Source organism: Rhincodon typus, chromosome 5 (genome assembly GCF_021869965.1).
Source record: "Rhincodon typus isolate 14 chromosome 5, sRhiTyp1.1, whole genome shotgun sequence".
In the NCBI taxonomy this organism is placed as follows: Eukaryota; Metazoa; Chordata; class Chondrichthyes; order Orectolobiformes; family Rhincodontidae; genus Rhincodon; species Rhincodon typus.
In genome coordinates this window covers 38,474,097-38,489,535 of record NC_063336.1, presented here as the reverse complement: position 1 = coordinate 38,489,535, position 15,439 = coordinate 38,474,097, and the positions used below count along the sequence as shown (strand labels likewise).

At 40.6% G+C, this 15,439-nt stretch overlaps 1 protein-coding gene across 4 annotated transcripts in view; it reads right to left on the bottom strand.

Annotated features, from left to right (window-relative positions):
• The window catches only part of LOC109935077 (cAMP-specific 3',5'-cyclic phosphodiesterase 7B-like), a 143,626-nt gene extending 129,402 nt beyond the window's left edge, over positions 1 to 14,224 (bottom strand). For 3 of the 4 annotated variants that reach the window (XM_048597438.1, XM_048597440.1, XM_048597441.1), the window contains exon 1: positions 13,789 to 14,224. In XM_048597438.1, the coding sequence (XP_048453395.1) occupies positions 13,789 to 13,809 (21 nt within the window). In that variant the 5' untranslated portion in view covers positions 13,810 to 14,224. Of the gene's footprint in view, positions 1 to 13,572; positions 13,622 to 13,788 lie in introns of all 4 variants that reach the window. The other variant, XM_048597439.1, reaches the window with a different exon arrangement.
• Between the last annotated feature and the right edge of the window lie 1,215 nt (positions 14,225 to 15,439).

Below are 15,439 nucleotides of genomic sequence, written 5' to 3'. Positions count from 1 at the left end.
GGCACTTTAGTGGTATGTAGTCCTGAGAGTTGAGTTAAGAACTGCATTTCGAAGAACTGGCATGCATGGCAGTTGAAACAGACTGTAAAATATAGGTCATGACATTCACCCACTGCTTTCTGCACAGTTGGAGTGAACTATTTATGTAGGAGGCAAGTTAGTAAGTAAGGTAAATGTCAACTAGCAGCACGTGCACAAGTCTTTCAAGCTGCAAATCTCCTTTATCTCTTCCATTCTCAACTGCCAATGGTCCTAACTAGACCACTGGGCATTATATCTGCTCACTGGGTGTACAGATCTTGGGGTTCTTGGTAGTGCATAGATGCAGTGCCAACCCCAGCCCATGTGCCCCCAACATCTCACTCTCCACTCTGAGCATGTCAAGGATATGTTCAACAGAACACAGAAGGCACATTTTCTAAAGAAGAAAAAACACAACTTTAAGAGATAATGTCAGAGGCCTGTTCATTAAAACAGACATAATTTAGAAATTGGGGAGCTGTGCTCTAGAAGATCTGGAAAATCTCACAAAATTCAACAAAGACCCAATCGAACTGTACAATATTTTACATAGTATTGTGAAGTAAAATTATACTCTTCCAACACTTTTGGCCAAATCTCATAAACATGTAAAATGTTCCAACTCTTAGAAATACATCAAAGCAGTAAGATGACATATTCACCTAATTTTTCAATATACTCTTCGGTCCCTTTTATTGAGTTTCAAAAACAAAATGTGAAGAAAAGCCACAATCAGAAGAAAATAATTCCACTACCATCATAAACCTCTCATATCACCATTAGCACATTCTCATCATTGCATGTATCTACAATTATGTATTTGGAACTACTGTTAAAGCATTCTTGCTTGCAGGAGAAGTTATACAGAATTTGTAGTTACATTAATACCATAACTTATATTGTAAAAAGTCCCCTGCAACTGAACTCCCCCCTAAGAATGCATTTCAGAGTGGCACAGAATTTTCTTAAAACATATGTCAAACTATATATGTGTGGTACAAAGATGCTTTGAGGACACTTTTAATACTATGCTAAATTTCCTCAACAGACCAATTGCAACAAAACTTACATTTTTTTTCACCTTGTAGCCCTCACTCTTTCAATACTGACCAGGACAGCATCAACTGTGGTTAGGTAGCACCTTAAACACATTAAAATTCCCAGGACATTTTACTGGAATATTATAAAACATAAATATGACACTGAACCACATTGAGAGAATTAGGGCAGATGACCAAAAGTTTGATCAAAGAAGTAGGATAAAGGAAGGAAAATGATGAAGACAGAATTAGAATTCCTGAGTCTCAGGACCAGCAACGGTTAGCAGGGCCGTGAATGATGGATCAATTAAAATTGGAGATGTGCCCAGGATAATGTTAGATATGAGGATGTTCACAAATGGTTGCACAATGTTAAATACCATCCACAACTCAATTACATCCACAATCTTAAAAATGCAATCTTTCCACCAGTGTGCGTAAGAAACTATATGCAATGACGGAACCTGGGAAGCTTGCTTTGACAGCATCTTTAAAACTTACAATCTAGAGAAAATAAGTGCAGCAGACACAAAGGAACACCATCATGTGCAAGTTCCCCTCTAAGCAAACACTATGCTGACTGGGGATTATATTGCCATTCTTTCACTGTATCCTGCTCAAAATCCTGGAGTTCCTTGTTTAAGCACTGAGTGTATACCAACACCAGGTGTACCATAGTATTTCAAAGCAGCAGCTGGCAGCCCACCTTCTCAAGGGCAATTAGGGATGGACAGGAAATGTTCTTCTTGCCAAAATCATGAATTTTTTTTTGATTACTCAAACAGACAGATTTAAAGGAATGCAAAAACCTTATCACATGAAGGTGCGGAGCTCCAGGAGTTTGCAGCAAATGGGAGGGGCAACACCATGGGAGGATTCGTAAACAACATTTTTTTGGACAGAGGCAGCAAACAGCTTGATTATTACAAGTTGTAGTGTCATCCACACACCTCAGAATGCAATACTCAAAACTGGACAATAGTTCAAAGAAAGAGTGACACTGATCTACAGTAGCAGAATCATTTTTGCTGACTTACAACAGCAACATTTTACATCCAGGATAGCAGTCCTTGTTGTATCCAATTCAATTTTAACAACTTGCCACGGGTGGATATGAACCCATAGACTTATGATTGCTAAGCCAGAGCCATGACAACTTCACTACTACTCACAGAATCCCTACAGTGTGGAAACAGGCCATTCTGCAGATCGAGTCCACACCAACCCTCCAAAGACCATCCAACCTAGACCCACCCTACCCCTATAACCTTGCATGTCCCACAGCCAATCCCCCTGGCCTACACATTCCTGGACACTATGGACAATTTAGCATGGTCAATCCACCTACCCTGCACATCTTTGGACTCTGGGAGGAAACCGAAGCACCTGGAGGAAACCCATGCACTCACGGGGAGAACAGATGGTCACCCAAGCATGGAATTAAACCTGGTTCCCTGGCACTGTGATGAAGTAGTGCTAACCACTGAGTCACCACGCTACCTCTGCTATTTACATCCATTTTGACTTGAATTGAAATGTCTTTCAACTGAATATCAGAAACACCAAAATTATAGCTTTTGGTAACAATCGCAAACTCTGTGATTCCTTGCCACAATGCCATCTGTTTTTCCATCTATTTGCTTGGTTTAACATGATAGATCCTGAGCTGACCTTCATATCTTGTACTTTCTGCACCATCATGTCTTTACTTTTACTTCCACAGCCACTGCTCCCAAAATTTCAGTCTGTGGTAGATGGGGATACCTATTAGTTTGGGGCCATAAAGGAGTATGAGTAGGTTTCCATTCAGTTGGAGAGTTTTTGCACTGGCAAACGCACTATCAAGCTTGGTTTTCATGCATTCCACAGTTCAGCATTCTGCTACAATAATATTAATTACCCAAGTTCTAGCAAACAAAAAACTTTGCGAACCAGTTATAAGGAGAGCTGTGATTGCCTGCAGAACCATAACCCAGCACCTTCAGAAAGGTGGACAAAAGGAAAGGAAAAGCCCTATAATAATGGGTAACTTATTACACAAACAACCACACAGTGCCCTCATTATAATGCAAGCTCTTTATAATGGTGCAATTTCGTACAACGGGACAACTTTAAATAATACACATACATGTCTGAAGGAACATCTTATTAAGATGTTCTGAATTTTCTGAAGAAGGGTCCCGACCCAAAACATCAACTTTCCTGCTCCTCTGATGCTGCCTGGCCTGCTGTGCTCCTCCAGCTCCACACTGTGTCATCTCTTGTCAATAAAGTCTTTTTGTTTTGATCATGGGAAACCAATCCAATGATAAAGAGATGAAAGATTTCATGATATGCACCTTTCAGACATTTTCTGACAACATTGCAATAATTCCTAATCATGGACTATTTAAAAATAGATGCACCTTCACATCAATAACCTAGGTTTTTCTACTGAGCAATTCCATCAGATGAAAGCCACCTATTTTACAAAGCTATAAAATCCTCAAGTAAAATCAATTTGAGTACCATTAACTTAATTTCTAATAAATGTAATCATCTCACTCACGAATCACAAATGTTGCTGCCATTGGAATTGCAATAATAATCACTAGAGAAGTACAAAAGATATAAACAAGAGCACACCCAAAGCTCAACTACCTGTGTCCATGTTCACATCAAGCCCCAATCATACATAAGTACTTTGTTCACTGACCTATACCGGTTCCTGATTCAGCAATGCCTTAATTTTAAAGTTCTTATCTGTGTTTTCAGATTTCTGAATGGCTTTACCTCTTCCCGTGTCTATGATATCCTTTGGCCGTACACTGGCAACATTTTCCCACTTTTGGCCTCCCAAGGCATGTGCAAAATCATGCAGAGTTTCATCTGAGTAAACCTGATGAGCTCCAGTGACTGTTCGAGGCAGCTAACAGCTTTGGCCTGGCAGTGTTGCTTATAGCAGTTCTTGGGTGCCCAGAAAGCCAGACACTCACAACAGTGCTCCACTTTAAGGTAGGGTAAAAAGAAGTTTAACCTTATAATTTGTGACCTCCATCAAGAAGTGGAGTAAATCAGAAAAACATGAACCTCTTATATTTTGCACCCAACAACCTGCCAAAGTTCATTTGTTATACCCCCTATCTGGCTCCCAAATCTCTTAATCAGAAAGATTTTAAGCATTTTAGATTATTGATGTCATGTTCTAAATAATTAGTAAAGAAACCAGTAACTTGGAATGATTCTGTAAACTTAATACAGCAACTGAGTTCTCAACATAACTCAAATAATTTTCAATTTTCTGCAAATGATTAAGTTTGGTGTTACGCAATGGTTTGAATTTCAGAACTCTAATGTCTAAGCCCATTCCAATATTGTTCTCCTTAACTGACACAGATTGGATAAGCCATTGGCTGCGCCAATTCTGTGGTCCCTGAATCTCAATTATGCTTGCTCAATGTTTTTAAATAACAGAATTTTTGCAGAGGGTTCACTTCAAGAAAATAAGGGTCACAAAACAACAAAGTAATGACAGAACAAGCTGTTCCAGGAAACTATGGTTACTTTATATATAAAGTATAAATTGTAAAGATGAAATATTTATTTCTAATTCAGTGAATATTGTTGTGAAATTTACACTTAAGGCCAGGAACACTGGTGTGAAAGATTGCATTTTTGGCACTTTGGCCAGCCGCAACTAGCACTTTCTCTTCAGATGTAGCTTATGTGAAATGCACAGTAGAGCCCTTTCTACTCTGCCTCAACAAATATATCTTAACCCTGAACTCAAAAGCATACCCCTACAATAACAATGTAATCTTTTCCCCTAATTCTTACAAAGCTCAGAATTCCAGAGGAAAATTGTATTTTATTTCCAGCAGTGTTGTTAGAGTCAATTTTATGCAACTGACCTACAATTAAGATTCAGGTTACACCAATCCAATGTAAGATCTTGATAGTTAACAGAGAAAGGAAATATAATTCCATTAAATTGCATTGTACTTGAAAGCAACTGAAAGAATAGCAAAGTTATTATGCTAATGAGTCCCTTCTTTACATTTAAAAGTTCTGCTTTATACAAAAAGACAATATTCTTTGTTTGGATTCTGCAGTCCAATAACTGTATTTAAAGCCTAAACAATGATCTTGATTTCTCCTTGTTAAAGATCTATATTAATATAAAATAAAAGCAAATGCTTCACATTTCTGAAATATTTAAATGGTATATATTGTGGCATATTCAGCATTTTGAATTCTCAATTTTCTCAGCAAAATGTTGATTTTATTTCCATTTATGAAAGGATTAAATCAGAATCTCAAATGCATAAAAACAATACTGAAATTAATCCCACTTATTTCCAAAACAAATCTTTTCTCCAATTATTGAGAGAATCTCAGGCAAACATACTTTCAGAAAGGTGTACAGATTAAGTAGCAAACAATCCCCATAAATTTCCTTTCTAAATCAGTAGACAAGATTGAACAACAAGTCACAGCAGCAATTTTTATGTTTGATATAACATTAAAAAATGGTTGAAATATGAGTTACTCCAGTACATTAAAAATGTGTGAAACAATTATATATATTTTATATTCATGTTATGTATCTGTATATATGCATCAAAAGCTATAACATTATGAGGAAATGTGCCCTATTGAAATGAAAGAAAAACAACTGTTTTTGTGTCAGACATTGGAAGGCAGTTAAATATTAAGGAAATCCACATGTATTGCAGCACGCTTTGTGGTTAGGTCAGAATGTGTGAATAGGATAAATTAACATACGCATCACAGCTCTTAAAAGGCACCATTCCAATAGTTTTTTTCTTTAATTTGTTATTTTAAACACAAGTAGTCTTTCACCCTATGATCTGATGTTTTGTTTTGTGTGATTTCCTTTCTCTAGATCACAATAACTTTCCACCAGCCTTTGGGATCTGTCACTTTTTAGGTTCATTTTCACTTATGCTCCTTGTTATTGTCTGATAGATGGTTTTCAAGGAATTAATCAACCAATCAATAACCTGAGATTGCTTTCAGCAGTCCATGGCTCTGCTTATCTCTCAATAATGTAAACAGTAAATGGGAACATAAGAACACAAGAACATAAGAACTGGGAGCAGGATTAGGTAAATCAGCCCTTAAGCCTGTTCTACTACTTGATACTACTACTTGATTTTGTCTTGACTTCAAACCAACTTTACTGCCTGCTCCCCATAACCTTTCAACCCATTACTAATTTAAAGATCTATCTCCTCCTTAAACTTATTCAATATCCCATCACCCATTGAACTCTAGGTTAATAAATTCCACAGATTTGTGATCCTAATAAGGAAATGGGATAGAATGACACCAAAGAGCATCTCAAAAGTTTCAGAGATTGCTGGAGGGACAGCTGACATATTCATGCAGAATTGTAATTTTAATATAGTTTAAAATATTAAATAAGTTTTACAAAAGACATAACTAGATACAACAACTCCAGAAATAAAGCCTGGATTATTTATATAACAATACATTCCATACAAAACATGAGCGAGGGATAGGGGGTGGATAATGAACAGGGAGAACTCCCCATCCCATCGACCCCCTCACCCATCTCTAACACTCACCCTCCTAGTCCCCTCTCTCTGGTTTCTTACCTGCAATCAATCTGTTCATCAAGAAATGTTGATGTGACATCAGTAGTCCTAATCTCTTTACCACTCTCACCTAATCAAATCTACCTCCCTCTGAACTTACTGATCTCCCTACTCTCAGATCCAACCCTGCCTTTGTAATCAACCCTGCTGACAAGGTTAATGCTGTTGTCATACGGAATATCTACTTCTACCTTACCAAGGCTGAACGCCAACTGGCAGGCACCTCCTCCTTTCTCCCCTCGTGCATTGCCCACCATCGAACATCAGACTTTCGCATCTACGACTGTCAACAACATCATCATCTGGGATCTCCCCACAACAGTTTTCTACCTCACCATCCCTCAATCCTGCACAACCCATTTCTACCTTCTTCCCAAAATCCTCAAACAGGACTGCCCGGGCAGACCCATCGCTTCTGCCTGTTCCAGCCCCTTGTAACTTATCGTTTCCTAGCCTGACTCGATATTTTTCTCCCCTTGTCCAGTTCCTCTCCACTTTCATCTGGCATTGTTCTGGCGCTTTATGTCAGTTTCAAAATTTCTGCTTTGGAGGCACCAACCAACTCCTCTTCACCTTGGATGTTCAATCCCTTTACACGCTCATCCCCCATCAGGATGGGCCGGGAGTGCTCTGCTTCTTCCAAGAATAAAAGCCTGAACCATTGCCATCCACTACCACCCTCCTCCGCCAGGCTGAGCTTGTCTTCACTCTGAACAAATTCCCTTTTAACTCCTCCCACTTTCTTCAGGTTAAACGTGTGGCCCTGGGTACCAGCAATGGGCCTCAGTTATACCTGTCTCTTTCTGGGGTATGTTGAACATTGTTCCAGTCCTCCTTGGGTCCCTTTCCACAACTCTTTTTCTGATACATCATTGACATCGTTAGTGCTGTTTCCCTTTCTCATCTGGAATTGGAAATAATTAGCAAATTTTTTGCTTCCAATTTCCAACTTGCTTTCGCATTCACTTGGTCCATCTCTGAATCCTTACTTCCCTTCCTTGACATTGCTGTTTCCATTTCTGGGGATTGGCTGGTCACAGTATCCACTACAAAACCCACCGACCCCCACAGTTACCTGAACTATACGTTCACACACTCTGCTTCCTGTAAGGACTCCATTCCATTCTCCCAGTTTGTTCATCTCTGTTGCATCTGTTCTGAAGATACTACCTTCCATAGCGGGACCTCAGAAATGTCCATCCTTTTCATGAACTGAGGATTTCCCATCACCATGATTGACGGGGCCCTCAACCCTATCTAACCCATTTGGGCCTCACCCCTTCCCTTCCCTCCCACAACAATGATAGGGTCTTCCTGGTCCTCACTTTCCTTCCCAGTAGCCTCTGTATCCAAAGGATAATTAGCTGCCATTTCCGCCAACTCCAGTGGGATGCCATCACCAGACACATATTCTGCTCCCCTCCCTTGTCAGCATTCCATAGGGACACACTTATCCACTCCTCCAATCCCAACACCTCCCTACACCCCCACGGCACATTTCCTTACAATTGCTAAGGTGCAATACTTGCGTGCTTACCTCCCACCCCCTCCTAACTATCCAAGAGCCCAGACACACCTTCCGAGTGAAGTAGCGAATTATGTCCACTTTGTTCAATCTACTGCATTTGCTGCTCACACTGCGGTCTCCTCTATACTAGGGAGACAAAACGCAGACTGGGTGTCTACGTTGCAGAACACCCACATTCTGTTAAAAAAAATGACCCTGGGCTTCCAGTTTCTTGCCACTTTATAACACACCACCATGTTCCCATGGCAACAATCCTGTCTCGGGCCTGCTGCAGTGCTCCAGTCATGCTCAACGCAAGCTAGGGAAACAATTCCTCATCTTCCACCATAATACCTTACAGCTTTCAGGATCAACAAGGATTTTTTTTAATAATTCCAGAACACGAACAGCCTCCTCCATGTTTCTTACCCCGTCCAACCATGCCCATAGGTCCTGATATGTATGGGTTTCTCCCAGCACAGCCAACCCATTTCCCAACATTTATCTCTCTCTCAGCTTATCATCAGCAATCTCTTTGCATGGCTATCCCTGTTTTCTCTCTCTCTCTGCACACCATCCATGTACTGTATTCACACCCTCACCTTCACCATCATTACCATAAACATTACCCCATCCCAACTACTTTCAGTTCTGATGAAGGGTCACTGGTCTCAAAACATTAACTCAGCTTTTCTCTCTACAGATACTGCCAGACCTGTTGAGTTTCTCCAGGACTTTCAGACTTCCAGCATTTCCACCATTTTCTTTTATTTTCCCACGGGTCTGTCTCTGTATGTCAGTTCACTGATCAGTTCTTCATCACAGCGCAATATATTAATTATGTTTGTTTTTTAGTGCCAATGGTACAAGCTCCATTTTATCCTTGCCCTGCACTGTCACATTGCTACGTGCAATTATTACTAATGTTCTTTTGATCTGCCTTCAGAGTTATAGAAAAATCTGAAGTTGATTTATATCAAATATTTTTTATAAACAGCAGCACTAAGTGCTTCTTTTATGTACACAAATACTAAAGCGAGCAGGCCTTTATATTGTAAGAATCATGTGGACAGGTACACTCTTGTTACTATACCTACAGCCAACTGGATTACCCCTGTGCTGTGTAATTCCATAAAGTTTATCACTCTGAACACCCTTAGCCCAGATCTTACTTATTACTGGCCCAGATCAACTTTCTTGAAAATCAGTAATGTGGGACCAGGAAGCAATCTGATGATTCAAAAATGTTAATGCCATGCTGATGTATTCAATTAATTAGATTATCTAGTAGACCACAAACATTACTTTAATGTGAATTATTCACAAAGGGACAAGGTGGACATTTATGACCAAAAAAGTCTTGTTTGACAACATACAGGTACAAAGAAAAATACTACTTTGTCAAAGTAATGTGTTTTGTGAGTGGCCCAATATGTTTTTTGACTGCAAGGAAGTTGCCAAAACAGTACGTCATGATGTCAGGAAGTACGCATGTGAGGGGGGAGGGAAGGGAACTAGCTGTAGCTTCCTTTTATATATAAACAAGCTTTCTAGTCTTTTTAACCTGTATTCTGAAATATATTGCAGAAATCCATTTGTGGCAGAGCAGGCATTTGGTTTTCAAAAAATGTAAACTGAATGTCAGAACTAATGGCAAATTATTTACACCATCCAACAGTCGTGACTATTAAATTTAATGTCACAAGATTTGTATGTAAAAGTGTGTGACATTTAAAAAATGATTATTCACACATTCAGGAAAACTTAAAATAAACAACACTTCAAACTGGAAATGATAGGAAAGAACTCTCTTGCATCTCTGGCTTGTGCTTTGCAGAATTTAAAAACAAATCACATGAATACTGAATCTATAAAGGAACTGGTGGCAAAGTGGATCCTTAATTCAAGAAAGTAGATTCAAATCCCACCCAGACTATTAAGAATAAGATTCTCTCTGTCAGGAGTATTAAAGGGCCAATAGAAAATGAGTTTGTTCAGTCTTGATCCAACTCCCTGTGGGTTCAGATGAATAGAACAGAACTGCACATAATTCAACACAAATTGGCACTTTCACTCAGGGGGTCACAGAGACGGCCAGTGTGGGAAATTATAAAGTAAATCACACTGGTGCAATAGGAGGTGATCTGAATTTGGAATTGCAGCATACATTTGAAGTATGGCTTAGGGAATTTTATTGTATCTCTATTTATGAGATAACTGACAGGGATAGGCTGAAATGAGGATTTTTGAAATGTCACTAACAAAACTAGTATTTACTGTTCATCCTTAACTGAGTGGCTTGCTAGGCCTCCTCCAACTCAGATTAGGAGTCTGCCACACATTGAATGGGAAAAGACTGTGCATTTCATTCCTGAGAGGATATTCGTGAACCAGTTGAACTTTTAAAACAAGTCAACAGCAACAGTTACTTTTATGAAGCCTTCATTTTTAGTTCATTTGCTTTTAAATTGCATTCAATTGCTCAAACTGCTGGGGTGAAAATGAACTCAAACATTTATCATTTGTCTAAGACTTTGGATTACTTATTCAGTAACTGTTACATTGCTACTCCTTCAGCAGTTTTCCATAACCAACAGTGAATAGTTGAAGAATTACTGGCTTATTATTAACATGACTTATTTCCATGCAGAGTTCAGAATTTTCTGTCTTCATCGGGTCCAATGATTTATGACAGTACAATGGCTCCTACATGATTCCAGAAGATATAATTCTGACAGAATCTTTGCAGTGATCTTCGTTTTCCTGAGTTTGTATTTAAGACTCAATTTTACAAGTGTTTCTTAACACCTTTAACGGCAATATCTAAAGATTTATTTAAATATTTAATTATGAATTATCTTAATGAAGTGTGAAACACAACCATCTCACTCTTCCCTTTTCTGACAAGTAACATGCTTGGAGCAACGATGAGAAGAAGAAAATAAAGATTATTTAAATAAACTGTAGTCTGATTAAGATTGTAATTTCAAAGTGTAGTTACAATAGACAAAGAGTTACAAAATACACAAAAAGATGGCTGTAAAAATATTAACTTGAAAGAGAACATAACTCATGAGTGTTGTGGGCACAAGTTAAAAAAATACTTCCTCAGAAGCAAAAAGATCAATAAATTGCTCCTTAAATTATGCAATATTGCCTGGACATTAGTAGAGTGGGATTTAAGTTCAATCCAAAACAAAGCACATGATGCAGGGGAGATTTTTGAGGTTTTGACATTTTTTTTCTTCCTCCAAACTCTAAGACATTCACTACCCATTGTTGAGTGACTAATCAGATTATCTGCACTCAGCTGATCTCTTTCAATCGAGATGGCCCTGGGGAGTGAGAAGACCAGTCCCAGGCCACTACCTCATCTACTGTGGGTCTTTCGAGGAGTTGAGTCTGGTTTACATTTGGTACCTCCTTACGGCAGTGTAACTAATATTGGTAGCAATAACATTGGAAGCAAATCTGCATCCCTTTACTGTGAGATATTATGTCACCCTATGCTAAAGATACAATGCTAGAGACTTTTAAAGTATCCACGTTTAATTTCCTTTCGCCTATTGTGCGATACCTCTACCAAATGCTCAAGTAGGTGTTCAGGAATTTAAAAAATCAGATATACTTAATAGCAACATACAGAGAGAAGTGTGAACCACTAGCGCAGTTTTCCAGTGTCACTCCAGGTTTTGGCTTCCAATCTCACTCTAAACAGCACTGGTGTGAGCCCACCAGGGTTTGAGACTGCCCATAGATTATAGCTACTGTACAGTCCAAAAATTAGGGGTGGAATTTTCTTGCAGAGTTGTGAGTTTTACATGCCAGCTGGAGAGCCACCAAGGGTTTGACAATGCCCATCCAGGCAAGGTCTGCTGAACCACACAGTAATCAGGCAGTAGCAGGGCCTTATGCGGGACCTGAAAGACCAGAGGCCTGGACAGAGTATCCTAACCAGTGAGAGCTGCTGGTCAATCAGCAGCACCAGGGAAGAGACAGGGACTATGCTGGAAGAGCATCTCCAATCCCAGGACGCTGTAGGAGCTAGGACAAGCTCGGGGGTGGAAGGGGTGCAGAGGGGGACTGAGGAAAATTGTTTTATGAGTTGGCAGCCATGGGGAGAGGAAGTGAAGTGTGGGTAGCAAGGGCATGGAGGGCTGAAACAGGAACCTTGTGTCTAACGTCAAGTCCCTTGGTTAGGCACAAATTAGCTTTGAGTAAAGGATTTCCCCTTCCAGCACTTCCCCCCAACCCAGCGCAGATGACTTACACAGTTGACCTGTCATACACGGGGAATGGTGACAAGCTCACTTGCTGCTTGGTTAATCTCACCGGTGCCAAGATGAGCCCTTTCAATTGGTCCTTAACTCATCACTTAAGATCTTCAATTGGCAGTTGGGTGGGAAGGTCAACCGGGGGCCTTCGCACCCAGAACTTGATTCTGGTGGAAGTGCAGCATAGTCCACGAATCTGCTGATTAAATGCCCTTCTCACCTCCAAGCTCTCCAGCTCCAGGAGCAGATTATCCCCCTGGGTTTAAGAGTGCCCACTGTGCAAATGATCAATCTAATAAGAGCTTATTAAATGTCTAGGAAGTGAGGGCACTGAGTATATAGCAACTACAAGACGAAGCTCTCTGCTGGGGAGGATTTGGGGAGGATTAGAGTTGGTGTTAGGTGCTGTAGCACAGTATAAACAGTATAACCCACCCCCGTAGAGCCAAGTCCAGCGGCAAACCATACTGTGTTCTCATATCAGTAGCTACAGTGTAAACACACCCTTAGCTGTGCATCATCTGATGACCCACTGATAATGGTCATCTCCTGACAGTGAAAAGTTGAGAAGAGTTTTCAATTCTCGAATTATTTCTGAACCGTTAACATTCATAAATTTACCCTGACTCCTAGACATGGTGCTTTAGCTGTAAAGACTCATGTCATTCACACACAGTTCTATAAAATAAACTCCGGTCAGTGCATCACATTCAAACATGTATTCCACAAGTTAGCAAGAATAAAAAAAGCAGTTTTAGTATGAATCACAATTCTGTACCAGGGTTTAGGAATCCTGGTCTATCTAGCGTATATGCCTCAAAAGGGCAAACCGACATTGAAGAACAGCGCCCTGAGTAAACCTTCACTTCAGTACCTAGCGCACTACAGAACAAACTAAACACGCTAAAAATTTCGCACGGTCGTGCGGAGGAGAACAATCATGGAACAGGGAGACTGTTCTTGTTGAAGGGTGGCCTCAGGCTGCTCCTGCCTCTCCTGACTCAGCGAAGGCACAGACCCAGCAGCACATTCTGACTTTAAAACTACGAATAGCGCCAGGGCAGAGCTCCTGCCGCCCCTGGCTCAGGTCACTCGCATACAGCTCTTACAGTCATCTGTTGATCTTGTTAGTCCGGGCAGATGCATTCCCCTGGAAACCTGACAGATCCACAAATTCAACTGCAAACCTGTTCAGACGTCACTTCAAAAAGCAATCGGCAGCAAAAACACAAACCTCCCCCCTCCCTCCCAAAATTCACACACACACACGACAAATGCATATTTACGTGCCTCTCCTTCACCTTAAAGCTTTCCAGAATACGTACCTCAACCATTAAACAAGACATTTAACCATAGTGGCAGACTGGTGACCCGGGAATGCCTTGCAATCTCTAATTGGTGCGGATCGTTCATGAAGACTCGCTCTGCAGGATCCAGCAACTGCATCCAGGATGAGAAAGCTCACACAGACACACACACACCTCCCCAAATACAGTAATTTAACAAAAAAAAATCAGCGGACACCAACTGACTCCAGGAAAACACAAGCTCCGCCAATGTCTCTTGTTGCTTCTATTTTCTCTCTCTGTGGGTCTCAGTTGTTTCAAGCTTCTCCCCAGCCCCCTCCCCCTTTATTGCTGTCAGGAGAAGGAGCGAGTAGGGAAGCTGTGCAAGCGAAGCCCTGTCTGGACAGGACACACACACATACACAGCATGTGAGGTAGGTGTGCAGGAACAGGGAAGCAGACAGAGAGAGAGAGAGGAGGAGCAGCTCCAGCTCTGGCTCGCTGCGGGGTGGAGCGAGTGACGCGGGGCCCGGCCCAGCCTCATGTCCCTTCTCCCCGCGATGACTTTCCAGCCTCCAGCACCGCCCGCCCTGCTTACATTAACCAGCTCCGCTCGCAGGAATCGTGGGCAGCTTTTTAAAAATAAAAACAAAATCCTGTGCTCTTTACTCTTTTTTTAAATTGCTCGGCTGCCTCCAAATTTTTTTAAAAATTCATCACTTGGGTTTGTAGAGCTGCTCACTCGACAGACTTTGTGTTGGTGTGGTTAACCCACTGGCCAAAGATTTTTCTTTCTGCAATCCAAACAAAGCTTGTGGTTGGGACGCAAGTTAATATTTCAGGTCTGAGACCTTGCATGAGAACGCACATCTGAAAGGCTAATTCTCCTTCCACAGACACTGCCAGGTCAGCCGAGTATTTCCAACATTTTCTGATTTTATTTCAGGTATTCGACATATACAGTGTTCTGCTTTTCCACCCTGTTAGATCGTCTGATTGTGTCTTGGTTCTGAGCTGTTTGAAATGATCACACTTCAGGCTTGGCATCATGAAAGTTCTTGTTTACATCCACCTCTGCATGCTGCCCGGTTCAGAGACGTCCTTAGAATGTGTTGGATCAGCTATCAAGTTGAACAGGTCACTGCATGCATGAATGTGGCCCGGCTGGAAAACTTGCACAGAAAATTGGATCCTGGCTATTGCATTACCAACTCGTTATTGACACTAAAACACTATCTTACTTCCTCAAAGAAAGTTGTTTGTTTCTGTGGGCAAAAGAAAGAGATAGCTATCTTCTGTAACTGGGATTTTTAACATTTCAAAAGTTATCGGTTTAAGCACGAAATAGATCCTTTTCTCTCCAAAATGTATTATTCCACAAATATTTTTATTCCAGTTTTGAGTGTGTTCCCTGTTAAATTCAGCACATATATCCTCCATTTTTTGTTTCCATACCGGGCAAATGTATTTTCAGATCCAGTCTCAGAGACACTAGCCTCCACACAACACAACTGAACAATGTGACTCACATAAACCAATGGACTGGATTTCAAACTAATGCCCTGAAAAATGTATTCCATTCTGTGAACATTGTTCTTTACAAAATAAAAACCAAAAGGACTGCGGATGCTGTAAATCAGAAACAAGATCAGAAATTGCTGGAAAAGCTCAGCAGGTCTGGCAGCATCTG